At 33.3% G+C, this 18,392-nt stretch overlaps 1 protein-coding gene across 1 annotated transcript; it reads right to left on the minus strand.

The window, feature by feature from the left end:
- Positions 1-10,745: 10,745 nt before the first annotated feature.
- LOC110809838 (Clp amino terminal domain-containing protein) lies at positions 10,746-15,843 on the minus strand. The gene is made up of 3 exons (XM_022035785.2): positions 14,121-15,843; positions 13,131-13,308; positions 10,746-12,578 (listed from the first exon to the last, which is right to left on the minus strand). The coding sequence occupies exons 1-3, from the start codon at positions 15,485-15,487 to the stop codon at positions 10,977-10,979; spliced, it is 3,147 nt and encodes a 1,048-aa protein (XP_021891477.2). The 5' UTR covers positions 15,488-15,843; the 3' UTR covers positions 10,746-10,976.
- Between the last annotated feature and the right edge of the window lie 2,549 nt (positions 15,844-18,392).

Consider the following 18,392-nt stretch of genomic DNA (forward strand, 5'->3'; position numbering starts at 1 on the left):
CAGAGAAGACAGCCCAGCCACCGGGGAATCGACCGCCGCCATCCGCCGCCATACCGAAGTAATTTCTAGCCGCTAAATGAGGTAAAAATTCTACCATTTGCTCTAAACTCACATATGGCCAAATCGGAGCGAAAGCACTGACCAATTGACCGAAAAACACTGCCGAAGCTCAACCGTGCCGCCGCGGGGTGTTTCAATTTTCACATCCGATGAGGCCCTTTCTGATTCCCGTTCGATGTGATTTTTCCACTGTTGTGATCAACGTTTCCTCCTCTACAGGTTGACTGGAGCAAAACACCCAACCGCAACGTGAGTTGGAGGAGCAGCCGCACCGGAGAGCTCCACCGCCGGTGAGTTTTGGTTTTCTACGTTTTTTTGGCCCATCGAGGGCCCTAAGTGTGTTTTCTCACAGGAGCTGATGCAAGTTTGGCTGAATTCGGCCGAAAACAGCCAACCCGAGGTGGATCGCCGCTGGAGCACGACGGAGTCACCGTGCCAGAATTTTGAAATTGGCCGAGTAGGCTTTGGGTCTAATTTTTGGATTATTTGGGATATTTGTAGGTATCGTAAGCGCATTTCAGTTCCCGAGAAAAAATTCAGGAAACTTAGGGACCGCCCGTAGGCGCAGTGACAATCTAGTTTTTGGCATCAAATCAAGTGAAGACCCCCTCAATCTATTTTCTATCATGAAATTGAAGTTTGAATAAATGATAATACTGTATTTTGTACAAATTAAATAGATATGCATAATTAATTACGATTGTTAATGGAGACCAAACTGGACATTATTCTCTATCGATTCCTGTTTGATTTATTTTACAGTTTAAATGCATTATGGTATCTGGTTTATCTATTCTATGATTTTAAATGCATGTATAACTGCTTACTTCACTATTGTTTGATTTTGAGAATCTAAAGTATTGCTTGTTTTGTTGGACGCACGTTACTTATTTATGTATTTATGTTTGAGTTGGTAACGGAGACTAAGGATAAATAGGAATGGGATATGATTTGATAAATGGATAAGATGACAGCCTCACTAGATATCCTGAGAGATGGTGGACGGACCGGGTTCATAGGAAACCCTACCGTGAACGTTGTCTCATACCGGACGAGGTATGAAGACTTGGTCATTTGGTGCTCATACCGGACGGGGTATGGGGACGGCCCGCTTAACCCTCATATCGGACGGGGTATGGGGACAGTCCTAGAATTATGATTATTAAGGGGAATGGTTGACATGTAGCGGGGACCCTTATGGATCTCCATGGATACTAGTAGACTGGTGAAAATGAGAAACGGTGATAATCAATTATTGTTAATGAATACAGATTTATGATGTGTTTTATGTTACTGATTATGTATGAAATTGTGATTTATATGATGTTATTGTCTTTATAGGTTGTTTTCACAGGTTCTCCAATGGTAAGAAAAAAGGTAAGTGGTTTTATTTTAAATAATTGTATTGGTTTAAAATTTGTGCTCAATTGGTTGTTTTCGATTTTCTACCAACCTTTGCTTCTGTGACGGTGATATAGTGTGATGTCCTTACTGGATTAGTGTAGTTCATTCCTTATTTAACCATGTCAGATTATGAGAGCCTAGTTCCCGAGCCTGATCCACAAGAATACGGCGAGTAGATGCTAGATGCTTTATAATTTCTTTTATTTTTCTCATTTCTCGTATTACTTTTAGAGAACTTATTCCGAGATATTGTTTAGTACTTTTAAGTTATTGTATAAGGGATGTTAATCTTAATTTTTTATTTCACTTCCGCACTCAGATTATTATATGTATTTTCTTTTGAATTTTCAAAGTCGTTACAATAAGACTGATATACACCTCTACAAAAAAAAAAGAACTAGAGGCGTATACCCCTTTGAAACTCGCCGGAGAAGAAAGAGGAGGCAAGGCATGAGGGAATCTTCTTGTTCCCGGTTGTAAAAGGGAAGAATGAAGAAAAAAAAAGAAAGAGAAATCAGTTCATGGAGAGAGAGAGAGTTGTACGAAGAGAGACAAAGAGACCTGTGAGAGGGAGTTGTGGCTGCCATTGATCTGCACGAGGTGGTCTGTGATGATGCGCGACTTTCCTTGCCATAAGCTGAGGAGTTTGGGTGGTCAACACTCTGTGCGATTGAAAATCGGAAGGAGAATCACACGATGGCATGCATCCTAAGAAGAAGGAGATCCACTGTGATTGGTCATGTGATTCTGCATATCCCTAGCTTCTTCTGGTGCGATTTCACCATATATGCACTAGATTTGAGTGCGTGAAGCATTTTGTGGTGGTTCGCAGCGGCGTGCGGTAGACTGATGATGGTCCGATGGCGAACCAAGGACATATGTGTGGTGGTGTGTGGTGATTTCGATGACTAGGATTGCATGTATATGGTAAAATCTCGATCTACTTTTGTATTCTAATTATTTTCACATGTGTCCATCATTTAACTCACGTATTTTCTATTTGTAAATAAGGGAATTGTCTAAACAATGCTTGATTTTGAGGAGAGTGTGGACTTGAGCCAATAAGGATTCTGATACTTTTTCCGATCGACTATATGTAAGGGATTGGGTTAGTCTCATTCAGAGGCCCCTGTGTTTTTATAAAACTTTATTTTCCTTTAAAATGAATTGTTTACAGATCTTACAAATTATTTTTCTAATGTGATTTTTGCCCGCTCATCATGTGTGCATGTGCAATTGCATATGATTGGTGTTGTGTGTGATTTATGTTTATGTATGCATATGCAGATTTTTTATAATCTAGTTGTTAGTTGAATGTGTGCATGATGCATACATATATATATATTTAATTGTATGTTGTATGGCGTATTTATATATATACTATTAGTGGATATGAGTAAATGACTTGTATGTACATGTTATGGAATACATATATCCCATGTGTAAATATGCTAGTATACCTATGTTGTATGTGTTATGTGTATACATATATTTGTTTAAGTCGATGACCGTGCATATAAGATATATATATATATATATTATGTTATTATGTAAGCACGTTTGTGTACAATACATATGATGTATATGTAGGTGCATGCATGAGTAGGTCATCTAGTGATGATTTGATTAGTAAAAGAATAATATAAAGACATTTAAAAGATGAGAAAATCTGTTTAATCGGTATCAACAGAGGGACGGTGTGTTTGTAGCCATTTTGGCAAGTGAAGTATGGTGAACCCTACCCATGGATATGGCCATAGCCAGACGTGGTTATGAAGTCCCATACATAACCGTTCCGTGTTTGGGTATTGTGGAAAATGATTAGTGATACTCAATGCATAACCATTCCGTGTCGGGGTATACTGAGAAAGTGAAAAGTAAAAGTAAAAGTGAAAAGTGAAAAGTGATATGTGATGTATCCACGTGGTAGAGGGGATCATTAGTGCCATCGTTGATGTTGCCGGAAACGACATCGATGAAACTCTTAAAAGACAAAAAAATAAAAATTATAAATCTTAATAAAAATGTGAACTAAGAATGAAAGTGCAACTGAAAATGATACGTGAATAATGCAAAATAAAAGTGATACTAACATATGTAATGATAAGTAATTTAGTGATAAATACAAATGATTGTCAAAAAGTATAAGTGCAAGTGTTATGAAACTAATGAATAACATTATTTATTTATGTAAATATGATGTTAGGATATCTGTGATGTCTATAAAATAATATATAAATAAGAAAATTATTAAAATATGTGAAACTATGGTTACTGTGTTAATTGAATTTGGTTTTAAAGAAAATATGCATATATTTTGTAAATTTTGTGTGATTGAGTATGTGCATATCTTTGTTATGGACATTGCCCCTTTTCTTTACTGATCCGTGAAGCTAACCCAAATTCACATTTTCCAATGCAGATTAGTCCAGATCAAGAATAAGTTCAAGGTCGAAAAAAGACTTAAAGAATCTTTAGTGATCTTAAAAGTTTTGTGTTGTAAATTCGATTTGATTATATTATAATGATATAATATAAAGAATTTTGTAAGCCTCATGACTTGTAATTCCGTATAGGGGATGATTGAATCTTAAGTTTTCGCTTATTGCTGCATATAATTATCAGGTTATATACGTGGAATAACGCTCATTTCTCAATAGAGATAGTGAGTTGTTACAATTGATATAAGAGCCCACGTTCTTCAGAACCATTCCTTATATCATGAGGTTTAGGATTCTTATGAGGTTTAAAGTAAAAAAAAATTAGGTAATACACACCTTAGGAGATGTTTTTGAACTTTCTCCAAAATATTTGCAGATGTGAGGGAGTAGGAAGTGTCTAGCTCTTGGATAATGTCGATATGTTTTAAACCATTTCTTTTTAACAATGTAATAATGTGTTCAAAGAGGTAGTTTGAGTTATAGTTTGAGGACTTGTTTAAATGCACTTTCGAATCAATACAAGACATTTGGGCTTAAGCTTTTGCTACAATTAGATTTACTTATAACACTTATGCTATCTAGTCCATTGTTGAATCATGTCTTTCAAGTTTTCTTCATTAATGTTTACTGATACACCTATTTTTCTTCATAGTTATTTATGATGATTCTTATATTTCTTAAGCAACCATATCTGATCACCCAACTAATTATCGGTTTGCATAGGGATATTAAATGTAAGATATAAAGAATTTTGTGTTGTAAATTCGATTTGATTATATTATAATGATATAATATAAAGAATTTTGTAAGCCTCATGACTTGTAATTCCGTATAGTGGATGATTGAATCTTAAGTTTTCGCTTATTGCTGCGTATAATTATCAGGTTATATACGTGGAATAACGCTTATTTCTCAATAGAGATAGTGAGTTGTTACAATTGATATAAGAGCCCACGTTCCTCAGAACCATTCCTTATATCATGAGGTTTAGGATTCTTATGAGGTTTAAAGTCAAAAGAAATTAGGTAATACACACCTTAGGAGATGTTTTTGGACTTTCTCCAAAATATTTGCAGATGTGAAGGAGTATGAAGTGTCTAGCTCTTGGATAATGTCGATATGTTTTAAATCATTTCTTTTTAACAATGTAATAATGTGTTCAAAGAGGTAGTTTGAGTTATAGTTTGAGGACTTGTTTAAATGCACTTTCGAATCAATACAAGACATTTGGGCTTAAGCTTTTGCTACAATTAGATTTACTTATAACACTTATGCTATCTAGTCCATTGTTGAATCATGTCTTTCAAGTTTTCTTCATTAATGTTTACTGATACACCTATTTTTCTTCATAGTTATTTATGATGATTCTTATATTTCTTAAGCAACCATATCTGATCACCCAACTAATTCTCAGTTTGCATAGAGATATTAAATGTAAGATTGCAATTTGTAATATAAGTTATAAACTTGCTATGTTGTGAAATAAAGGACTAAAGAGTTTGTTATTGCTGATTATGTCAAGATCTGCATCAAAATCATGACATATAGAGAGTTTAGAGATCTGGACCATTATTTCATTTTAGAGAGCTTTAATGCAACCTATTTACTTGATTTACTTATCATATGGATATTATTCGAGTTTTCATCATAAAAGATTTTTTTCTGAATTGAGACAACTTTTAGTCTCTTACTTTTCATACCAGTATTTTTATAAATACTTAGGTTTTTAATGCTCCAATATTGCTATCTTCAGCAATAAACATTATTGGGGATATTTTGGTCAGTTGGTAATTTACGTCCAATTGATTACTTAGACTTTGTTTGGATTATAGTAAAATGCGATTCATTAATGTAGGGTATGATAATGGGATGACAAAATCATATTTTTTTGCTAATAGTAGGGTTATCTAAAAGAAAAATTTAGACAATTTTTTAAAACTACTGATTTGGTGATTTTTGATGGGCTAACATTTTTGTTCTATTTATACACTCATTAAATTTTTATAATTATCATTTTACCCTCAAAAAAACCTTTATTCAACAGCCCAACCTATTTTTTTTCTTTTCTTCTCGATTTGTTTATCAATCTGTTTCTCTTCTTCTTGATTTGTTTATCAATCATCAGTCGATCTGCTTCTATTTAAAGTATTTAAATAAAAAATTGTACCTTCACTTTTTAAATTTTTACTATAAAAAAAGTTAAATAAAAAATCAGATATAAATTAAGCAGACAATTCTAATAATATATTAATTTATTTATTTACCTTATTTATGTCATAAAAATAAAAATAATAAATATTATGCAGTAGATAATTTTTTAGATTTTTTAAATTTATAATTAAAAATTAAAAATTATAGTTTTAAATTAATTTTTTATACTAACTATAAAAAATAAACTTTTATTTTTCATAATAAATTTATTTTTTGATATTTTATGTAATATCCACCTAAGAAAAATAAAATAAAATTAGAGTTTGGATGTAAATGAATTTTTTTTAAAAAAAATTGAGATTTTTAATTAATTTTAGAGACTTAAATGAAAGTGGATAAGAAAAAGGGGGCAAAAACGTAAATAAGGAGAAGTAGAAGGGGGCAAAGGAAATCGGAAAAATTGACGGCCCAGATCGGATGGAGGAGATTTAAAAGAAAACAGACGGTCTAAATCGAGTAATGAAGATCCAACAGTTGAGAGAACAGGTGTAAAAGGGGAAAAGATTAGGGTTTTTTTTTCATTTTGAGAGGAGAAGCCGAAAAGAAGAAGGGAAAAAGAGAGAGAGAGAGAGGCGATCGGGGAGACGAGGAAGAAGACAATCGCACGGGAATTCGAGAGAGAAGAAAAAAGGAGAGGAAAAGAAGAGGGAGACCGGAGAAGGAGAAAAGGAAGGAGAAAAAAAAAAGTGGCCGAGCAGAAGAGGGAAGAAAGGAAACTGTCGCGCTAGGAAGCTGAGAGAGAGAAAAGAAAGAGGAAAGAAGAGAAAAGGGAAGAGAAAGGGAGTGGCTGAGCGGGAGGAAGGGAAGCCAAGAATGGCCACATAAGGGGAAATGAGAGAGAGAGAATTGCGGAGGAGGAAGAAGAAGAAAAGGAATCGTGGATGAGGAGCACCGTGTGATGGCAGAATACGAAAGGGATTGGCCGAGCAGGAGGAAGGGAAGCCAAGAATGACCGTACAAAGGGCAAGGAGAGAGGGAGAATAGAGGAGGAGGAAGAAGAAGAAAGGGAATCGTGGCCGATGAGCACCGTATGACGGTAGAATCCAAAACTAAAGTTATTCGGGTTTTCGAAGAAACTGCACCTGAGTTAGGTGCGTTCCTTTTCTTCTTTCGGTTTGTGCTTTTGACCAAACAATTGTTCATGTATGTGTTGTAGATTTAGGAGCTAAAGCACCACGGGGTGACCGAGAGGAGGCGACGGGGAGCCAAGCCGAAAGGTAAAATATTTTTTTTTCTAGTTTTGGGGGTGGCTGAGCGTCAATGGGACGAGCTGGTGTCGGGCTAGCCGCACGGGCTTAGCTGGCCACCCACCCACGCGGGAACCGAGGAGGTTTCCATGAGAATGAGAAAAGTTGACCCATTCGGGAAGCTGAAGGGTCTTCCCCAATCATGGAAACCTGATCCACCATTTTGGTGTTCTGATTCGTCGTTCGGGAAGCTAAAATATTTTTCTTGAAAAATGAGAATCTGATTTGCCGTTTGAAAAGCTAAAAGGTCTTTCTCGAAAAATGAGAATTTGATTCGCCAAACAGAGAGTAAGAAGATTTTTCAGGTACGGATCCCGATAACTTCAGGTATTCTGTTGGGTGGTTGTTTGAAACTGTAATTCGAATTTTAAAGTATTTTAATTAAATTATGTGGTGTGTATAGAAAAATTTGCACATTCAAGCGGATCTGGAAAGACGCGTACGAGAGTACAAGCACGGATCCCGATAACTTCGAGTATTCTGTTGGGTGGTTGTTTGAAACCGTAATTCGAATTTTGAAGTATTTTAATTAAATTATGTCGTGTGTACAGAAAAATTTGCACATTCAAGCGGATCCAGAAAAATGCGTACGAGAGTAAGTATTTCTAAATCTTAATCAGGTTAAATTTCGAAATGTATATTTATTTTATAAAAATTATAAATTTTGAAATTTGAACGGATATTGGCCCAATTTCGATGGAAAAATAGAATCCAAATTATGATCAGTAAATTTAAGTAATTAGAACCCTATGAGGAGACGAAACTAGAAAATAGACCCAATGGATTGAAAGTTATTTGGACTGATGAATATAAAATTGAAAAGAAAAATTTTCAATTAAGAAAAAATTAAAAAAGAAAAAGAAATAAAATAAAAATGTAAAAATAGAAAAGAAAAGAAATAATTGAGATTAAGAAATGATCATGTAAACGAATTAAGGATTTTGAAATGAGAGGGTAGGAATGAATATGGTAGATATCTTGAATACCTTATCGTTTAGTCTGAATCAAGGTGGGGAGTGTGTGAGTGTGGCTGAAGTTCAGCAAACATAGTGAACCTGCACATGGATAGTGTCTAAAACATAATTCAGACGTGAATAGATATTTGTGTGAGTGTAGGTCACCTAACAAACGTAACTGCTGTGGTCATTGTGTGATTTATGTGTGTATGCTATCCATGCGATGGGAGAATTCATTTCGCATTTTCTCGACGATGACATAAACGGTATTGAGCGATAAAACCTTAGAAATGACATTTCGAGTATTTTTGTGATCTTTTGTGTGTGTGATTATGTTTCAAAATGAAAATTGATATTCGAGTGCATTTATAATTTTCGAATATCATATACAAACTTAAGACTTCATAAATTAAATTTTAGTTTTTGGGTAGAAAACAATAGTTAGCAAATTTCTTTCAGACTATCTGCATATGAAAAAAAAAATAAAAAAATCATGTTTGGGAGAAAAGAAATGGATTGTTTTTAACATATTAAAAGAGATTGAGTAGATGAAGTTAAAAAATTATGGGGACAGAATATTGAAATAATTGAACAAGAAAAGCAAAAGGGTCCCAGCAAACGGGAAAGCAGGATGATCCACAAAAGAAAAATGAAGCCTCTGTAATCATGAAAACCTAACTCAAGGAATGCTTGTAAAACAACTTTCTTTCTGCATATATGTATATATGTATGTATATATATGTATATATATATATATATATAGATGGTGGAGGCTAAGATCATCAAACACAATCACAACCCATGACAATTATCATCTTAAATGCCGTATAATCCGCCGAATTCATTATAAACTTTGATACAATTATACCCATGATAATACAAAATTATATATATATATAGATAGATAAATGTGTTTTAGTTAACTAAGTGAAGGAGTCAATTAAAAGATTATATTTTTCTTAATGATGGGATAATAAGATTCATAATCCTAAAACTTTAACTCTTATCATGTAATTAATTAAGTTATTAAGGAATCCAAAAACTTTGATTAAAAAAACAAAAACAAAAAAAAAAAAACATTTGCAAATTGCTAATACGTAATTATTGTACTAGGGTGGTAGGAAACAATTATTCAAAAATACCAAATCCTAAAATTATATTATATTATTATTATTTTTCATTAATATGATAAGCCAATGAAAGGTGGATGATATATATATATATATATATATATATATTGGGGTAATAGAAAATAAGTGTGATATTCATCATTCCCCTATCATAGACTAATCTTTTGGTTGTGTATATTAGGCAATTGAGAGGTTTGATTTTTTTTATATATTATCTTTTTAATTAACCCAACTCATAAAGATGGAATTATTGTATGTGTTGTATCGTAGTAGGACGACAGACCCCACTTCCGCCGTTGGATGCAATCATAATTTCTGGCTTCAATCATCATGCCCTTTTGGTCAAAATAATGGTGCATATAATTTTATATATATATACAAAATAAAGTAATTTTTTAAATAAAAAAATTCGAATTAATAAGTGTTATCTAGTGGGTAATGACAAGTGTTTCTTCTTTTTTATTTTTTATTTTTGATAAATAATATATTACAATCACGGCATGTGGTGAGGTAAAACTTAAAAAATAAATTATTTTTGCTTATTTAATTTTGGTCCATCAAATTAGATACGCAAAGTCATTACTCTTTTCTATGCTTATAATAATTACAGAAGATATGTGTGAAATGAAGTGAAGAGTCAATGATTGCGGTCAAAATTAAAACGATCTTAATGATAAATAATATTACTAAATATTGTTTAATTTAATTTCAAAAAGGGATCTTTCTTTGTTATTTTGTTGGGAGTTCACTCTACTTCCACCTTATACTTATTTTAAGAGATTACAGTTCAAATTATATATATATATATATATAAACACAAATGTGATTCAATATGTGTTACCCATTTAAGAAAATTTCATGCGAACAAGAAAGTTCAAACTATACGTTATTTTTTATTCCAATATTTTGAGCAAGTTTGAATCCATCAAGAACATCATGGCATCCAGCAGACGAAGCTCGATATTCACATGAATTATTCATGAAATTAGTCATCTAGTTATTTTTTTCAGTCATATTAATATTATATATAATAATTTTATACAATTAGTGAAATATTATACTAAAATTTTAAGTTACAATATTGATTTTAAAGTGGTCCGTGGGATCTTAATCTTAAAAAAAAAAAAAAAATCAGTTTTAGATAATTATAATATAACAAATTAAACAATATTACTTAAATAATTAATGTTATAAGTTTGAGCATATAATAGTAATAATAAATATGCACAATAAAATTTGCATAGAAAATTTGGGTTTGTTTGGAAAAAATTAAAAAAGTAAAATTGAGAAATAAAATAACCAACAATTACTTATTTGGTTGATGTAATTAAATTTCCCCAATTTAACCCAACCAATTTCCAATTTTCCAAAACATAAGAGGCAAAAATTAATTAACAAGAACTATAAACAAAAAAGAAAAAAAAATTAAAAAAAAAAAAAAGGAAAATCCAAAACACATCCTATTAAAAAGTGAGACCAGTTATACATTTTTCATAGTTTGGAAATTCTGTGGACTGAAATGACCATTTAGTCCTCGAAGCATACTTGTATTTGCTTTGGGAGACACGTGCCCATGAACCCGTCATCTTCCTCCTCACCAGCTCCTCTGAAACCAAGCTTAACTTCCATTGATGTAATCTCCTTGCCGCCGTTGTTGATCGTCTTCAAGCTCGTTTGGAAAACGTCTTTCAGCCATTTCTCAAACGAGCTGTTGATAAAATAACCAGACCCGTCACTTGCCTCCTCTATCACCCTCTCTTCAACGCTGAAATTCCCTGTGCCGATCACTTTTTTGAAACTCGCCTTGATCTTGGCCATGAAATCCTCCTTCATCTCTGCGTCTCGAGCTTGATTCCGGTCGAAGACGAATCGGTTCCGGATCGAATCGAGGAACCCGTTAATGGCGATCGAACGAGGATATTCGTGAGTACTGCTCGAGGTCTCGCGGGTTATGTCGCTTGATATGGGGCTGACCTCTCCTTGTAATAACTTTTCCTGGTCAGCACCTTCGTCTTCCTCATCGGCTTTCATGTTCAGATCAAGGGTGCTGTTGAAGCTCGATTGCCTTGAAAAATCTTTCTTGATCTTCCTTGTTAATACGATGTCATTTTTTTCGTCGATTCTTGGACTCTTCTTAGCTCTGTTTGAGAATTCCCACTCTGTTTTTCTCTTCGGGCTTCTTTCCTTAATTGTCAACTTCATATTTATAACAGAGCTCTGATTCTTCTTCTCCTTCTTCTTCTCCTCCAAGTTGTTTGAAGAATCAGAGACTGTTAAGATAAATACTGTTTGGCAAGATTTTGAATCTCTTCTATCCAAATCTCCGAAAATCCTTGTCTCGAATCCATCAGCAAGCAGTTTAACGAACTGTGTATCGGCAAAATCAGCGTCTTCCACCAAAACAACAAGCTTCTCATATCGTTTCATGGCGGTTGTCAGCATTTTACAGAAGGGTCTCGCTTCAGCATCGTCTCTGTTTCTAATGCTGATATGCAACAAAAGTTCAACAGAACCGAAAATGGATTCCGCAATAACACGAGCCAGCCTTCTTTTACCTATCCTGTCGTTTCCCTTAATCAGCATCCAAGTCTCTCCCATGGCGGATTTTGAATCCGCGACCAAGGTCTCTGCAATCGAAGGCAGAGTTTCATACTGCCATGGCACGTTCTCTTGCAGCATCCTAGTCAACTCAGTGAGTCGTCTCGTCCTCTCGCATACTTGTTTTCCCGAGTCTGAAAACTGGGAATGGCCGAGAGCAAGAGTGATCTTCACTTCCGTACCTTCACTGTTCTTGAAGGAATCGAAACTCGGCTCACCAGCTGGTTGGTGGTTCTTGTGAGTTCCGCCATTGCCGAAGTTGAACTCGATGGTGCATGAATTCTGTCGCCTGAATTTCGCCAATGAGTTGGAGGTGCAACTCGGTTTCAGAGTCGAGTCGACGAAGGAAATGGAAGCTGAGTCAGGGAAAATTGTGGACTGAGTCGACCACCATGGACACGATGAAGCGTAAGAGTAAGTTTTACCAACAAAGCTGGGTTGACTGGAAGTCAATGGAGATGAAGCTTGTTTACTCTGGTGCAGGCTGCGGCAATGTATGTTCCATTTCTTCCTCAAATCAACCAAATCATCCTTTAAAAAAGAAAAAAAAAAAAAAAGAAAAATTAATAATAATCAATTAAATTCTCAAAAATAAAAATAAAAACACCCAGATGAAGAATTCATTGCAAAAGCTGATTTCAATTTCATCAATGTTTTTACTGAAATTAATTGTAAATAATAATTTTTTTATATTAAAAGTACGTATATTTTGACACACATATTATTATAATATTACACAAAAAAAAATATAATCTGATTTAAAAAAATAAATATATTAATTATTTAATTAACAGTGTTAAATAATAGATTTATTTTAAAAAATTTAAATTAAAAAGAATAATAAATTTATTATATTATATATCCGCACTTGTTTTAAAAGATTTACTGACGAAACTTCTCACAAACTCGAATCAAGTTCTATAATTAATCTAAAAATCAACACTCTTTTTTTATAGAAGAAAACTACTTTGCTTAAAAAAGAAAGACTGATCTACGTACATACATGTATATCTCAAACTCATTATGTATGTGTATACATACATATATGTACGTGTATATATATATATATACATATATATATACCTTTTGATTTGGAGTGGAGGCATGTTGTTGAAGCCAAGGAGGGAGTAGATTATTTTGAGGTGGAGAGTTGAAAGCTTGAGCTTCTTTATGATAATTTGAAGTGCAGTCTGCACAGCAAGCGAGTTCTTCCTTTTCGTTGTTATTACCAAATGGCTTTCTTTCCAGGATTTCATGTCCACTGCATCCCATTCAGCATGCAACTAATTTAATTTAATATATAATAACATAATCATCATTAATAATAATAATAATCTATACGTATAGGATTAAATATAATTATTAATGTTCTAAATTTAGGTCAGTTTAACTTAATTATGTTTGTAAAGTTGGCTTGAAAGTTATTCAATTAAGCACTTCCATTACACGAAGTAAATGTCCCACACAGATATATAGTAAATTGCTAATGTATATTGTATATATATGTATATGTACATGTACGTCTGAGTATTGAATAATTTTTTTGTCCCTAAATTTTATTTTAAAAAAAAAAAAAAAATCGAAGGATAGCGAAGCAAAAACAAAAGCAAGAAAACAAAATCAAAAGTAAATCCAGAAAAAGCTTTTTTCATTATAATTTTTGTTTTGTTTTGTATTTTTGGTTTCTGCAAATAGAAATCAGGAGCATGCAGTTGCTATGTCCTGACAAACAAAGTTAAAAACATGTCAAGGACACAAACGACTCACTTCTGTCTCATCACCTACCGTAAGCTTTTTCACAGTGCTGTTTTCTTTGGCCTCTTTTCACACACACACACACACACACACAAAAACCAACTATATAAACACATATATGTATACATATATTATTAACACTTTAATGGGTTTTCTTTGTGCATGTGATTTATTACACAATGGTGTTATAAAAAGCATAACTTCAGCTTCATTAATGGATTTGTCCGGAAGCCATTGATGGGTCTTAATTACTAATATGATGATGCGTAAAGCAAAATCAATAAGCTAGATGAACAAGAAGAAGATAAATTTGTTTACCTGGAACCATGTAGGCTTAATCCCAGTCCACCAGAAGGAACAGAAACAGCTTGAAGATTCCATTGAATCTCAAGAGGAGGTTGCCTCATTTGACACTTGGTATACGTTTGATAAGATGCTGTCGCCATGAACCACACCTTTGAATTTACAGAGTTGTATTCCGATATTAACCTTCCGATCTCCACGACCAGATGATCCATTGGGTTGTAGATATGTCCTCTTGATCCGCCATTGTTGTTATAATTACCAGCTGTAGAAGTAGTAGCAGTACTAGTTTCGTCACTCACTGTCCATTTTAAGTCTCCCGTATATAAAATAGCACCCCCGCCATTAGAAGACGTGAAAGAATCTACTTGCCTTTTCAGCTCAGTGATCTTCTTCTCCACGTCTTCTTTCTTCATGAACTTCAAAGCCACTGGCGCGAACTCGAACTTGATGAAATGGGTTTGTTTTAGCTCGTCAGGGACGTCTCCTCTCTCGAGTTTTCCCACCAGCTCGGCTATGATAGCTTCGGTTATGGAGACGCAGTCGGCGACTATGACAGTGTTTTTCTTTTTCTTCCTCAGCAAGACTTGGAGAACCAACTTGATATCTTCTTTGACAGAAGGTGAATCTGCAGTGAAGTTGTGGGTTGCTGGGAGTAGCCTGGCTGTGTTTTGAGAGGAAAAGAGAAATGGGTTTTGGTCAGATGAGTAAGTTAAGAAATGGGTTTGCCAGAAAGTATTGCTAGGGTTTATATTAATATTATGATGATGATGATGATGATGAAGAAGGTGATTATCTCTGTTGGTTTCAGGAGTAGAAGGAGAAGAGAAAACGCCAGCTGAAGCAGTGTAACACTGAAAAACAGAAGCTGAAGAAGAATCCTCAATATTATTTTTAACAGCAGTGCTTGAAAACCCAGCTTCTCTCATAACCCGACTAACACTCGGATCATCCAAGATGGAGATAATAAGCTGTTCGAGCTCAACTTTAATGGTTAAAAGCGGCTGTTGCTGTTGCTGCTCGATGCAGCCGCGTCTCTGGTGAGCTTGAGCTCTTTTAAGAGCGGCAATCAGAGCGTTAGAGAGAGAAGGCTGGGCATGGAGGAGTGGACCTGGAGTGGCCGGGAGGCGATTGAGAGCGACATTAAAGCAAAGCTCGAGAGCTCGACACTGAAGCGGATGATGAGAAGAATGGTTTGGAGGCTGAGATTTGAGACAAGCCCGTCTTAAAAGACTGGCTCGTAAGCTCAGCAGAGTGGCTGCGACATGGAGAGGAGTGACCTGAGCATGGCCTCTCCGCCGAGCCAAGTTTAGAGAGTGCTTCAAGATTGAAGCAGCCTCTGCTGTGAGGGTCTGCTGAACTGTACAGGTTCCTGAGCGCATCACTTGACCGAAACCCACCACCCCCACCCCCACCCCCTTTGAATCTGCTCAGAACTTTCCTCCTCCTTCTTGTTCTTCTTCTTCTTCTTCTTCTTGTCTTTTCTTTACACCACCCCCTTTCTTGTTTAAACCCTAACAAAAACTAAGCTTGAGAACAAGCTGGCTTTGTCAAACAAAAAAAGTAGAGAAAGTACCAAATGCCCAGAATCAATTACAGGAATTTCTTGAACTATATATATATATATAGATATGGTGAGATTACGATTAATAATTTCTTGAAGAAGAAGACGAAAAAGAAGAAGGAGAAAGCTCAGTAGAGTTTAAGAAACACCACCTTAGACCAACTCACCTTCTTTATAGAACTCCTTATACTAATTATTGTTACTTTTTTTTTTTTCTTTGCTTTCTTTACAATATATATATATATATATATACTGTATAGTGTATTGTGTGTGTGTATATATATATGTACGTATTGGGAACAGTGGGCAGCTTTTGAAGCTTTTAATTTCCACTTACTTGCTTTTCTTTCTTAACCATTTTACAGTTATACTGCTCACCTCTTTTGATCATCTCAAATTCTTTTCTCTAATAATAAGTTTGCTAGGTAGCTAGATTTTTGTTTTTTAAAAATCTTTTGGGACTTACAATACACCCCCATATGCATATAGATATAGTAAATTTTTAATTCTATGCACTTACCAAATTAATTATCATATATATATATATATTTTAATAATAATAATTTTCTCTCATCAAGATGAGGAAAAGCTGCAAAGGAAGATTTCCAATCTATTTCTGTTCTTTTTATACATTTACATGTTTATAACAACTAGAACATATGTATATATGTATGTGTGTGTGTATGTATACACATGCCAGCAGTTCTTAATAAAATATTTATTGTTTATCCAATTTAATTAAACAAGATTAATCACACACACTTTACCAATTTGGTATTTCTGGAAAAAAAAATTAGTGCAAAATGATGAGGACCCACAATTCAAAATTTTACTTAAGACTTAAGAGGAGGAATTCCCTCCTTTTCCCACATCACTTCTTTGAATGGACGGCAGAAATTCAAAACATTACTTCTTAAAAGAGAAAAAAAATAAAGGAGTTGAATTTTGTTTTTCAAATTCTTTAGCGGCTAAAATTCAAAACATTTCTTCTTAAAAATAGTGAATAAATATTAAAGTACAATAAAAAAAATTAAAATTTTCAAGAAATTAATACCCACTAAATTTTATTTTTTAGAAAAATAGAAAATGAATAAATTTATATTATATTCATAGCGTTTTCTAACTCATTTACATTTTAAATTTAAGTAAAAATTAATAAACAGAAGAATCTCTTTTAAACATTGTTTAAACTTTAAAGTTGATATTTATCATTAATTAAATCGATATTTTTATATAATTACAAGTATTATATATCTATCTATATATATATATACATGTTCACGCCAATCCTCGTAGAGAGACAGCATTTTATTCCCCAAGTACCCAAAAAGCAACCCTCTGTCTGCTCTCCTACATACCATTATTGGTCCTTTTTCAGCCTCTCCCATCTGCCCTCTGCATTCACCTTTTCTCTTAATCCCCTTAATTAATTCTTTTTCTCTCCCTAAGTTTTCTATTTTCCCTTCAATTTTCTCCCCAAACAAACAAACCATATGTACATATATATATATATATCTGTATATATTCACTGCACATTTAATCTATTTACGTTAAGCCTTTTTGACTACTTTAATTTTTTTTCAGATTTCGAACATCTTTTCTTTTTTCTTTCTTGTTTTTTGTTTCTTGGTGCCTGCATGTTTTCTGTTAATCCAGAAAAGCTGAATTTTGAGCAGGGATACTTACATCATCTCTATTAATTGTTTTCTAAAACATTAAGTTTTATTTATGGACAATCAATTAACCTCTACGATATATAACATCGTTTAGTGTGTGTATATATATATATATATATATATATATATATGATAACATGATATATTCATTTACAAAAGGACGAGCTTTTTTTTAAATCTGTTTTATGTATGTTTTTTGTTTTTGAATAATACAAACAAACATTATTATTATTTTGTGAGATGTATATTTTTATCAACAAATATGTTGGAAATTGCTAGCCATAAGCCATATCGTGAAACACATGCATGCTATATATATATATATATGTTGCAAGCTATATATATATATATATGTTTGTACTAAATTTATATTAGGGTGTCCCTATGTGTATATGTGTAATTATGTACTATATCCAAAATCTTTGAATCCTATTAAATGAAATTAAACGTAATTAATTAGTGTCTTAACCAGGCAACTTATCTCCACCATAATCATAATAATTATATTAAAATTAGAAAATTTCTTTTTAGTAAATTTTTTTTTTCAGGAATAACAAAGAATAGTTAAAGAACTTTTCGTGCTTTAATCAATTAAATTTGCCGGCAACACTTTATAAAGTCATAGAAATCGTCTTGTACATATATAGCTACCTATCTAATTGGTATTTAATTAATATAGATTTAATTTAATTTAATTAATTAATTAATTAACTCTTTTGCTTTTAGTTAATTAATAATAAACACTACTGTTTGCATCTTCTCTCATGATCTTAATTGAAAGGCTTCAAATATGAAAATTCCCACTTCACACACACACACACACATATATATATATATGTATATATGTGTAGTACAAAAGGTAAAAGGCTTATTGTAAATCCTTATAACAGTTATGTGATCATACAATAATTTACCTTAATATCAATGATAAAAGTCACATTAAAGTAATTTTAGATCAAATCTCACACAATTAGTAATTTAACTTTAAACTTTTGAGAAACATTTATGAATAATTTTCTTGTATGTACATTATATGTACGTATATAT

The sequence above is a fragment of the Carica papaya genome, chromosome 7, assembly GCF_054855325.1.
Source record: "Carica papaya isolate Zhongbai chromosome 7, ASM5485532v1, whole genome shotgun sequence".
In the NCBI taxonomy this organism is placed as follows: domain Eukaryota; kingdom Viridiplantae; phylum Streptophyta; class Magnoliopsida; order Brassicales; family Caricaceae; genus Carica; species Carica papaya.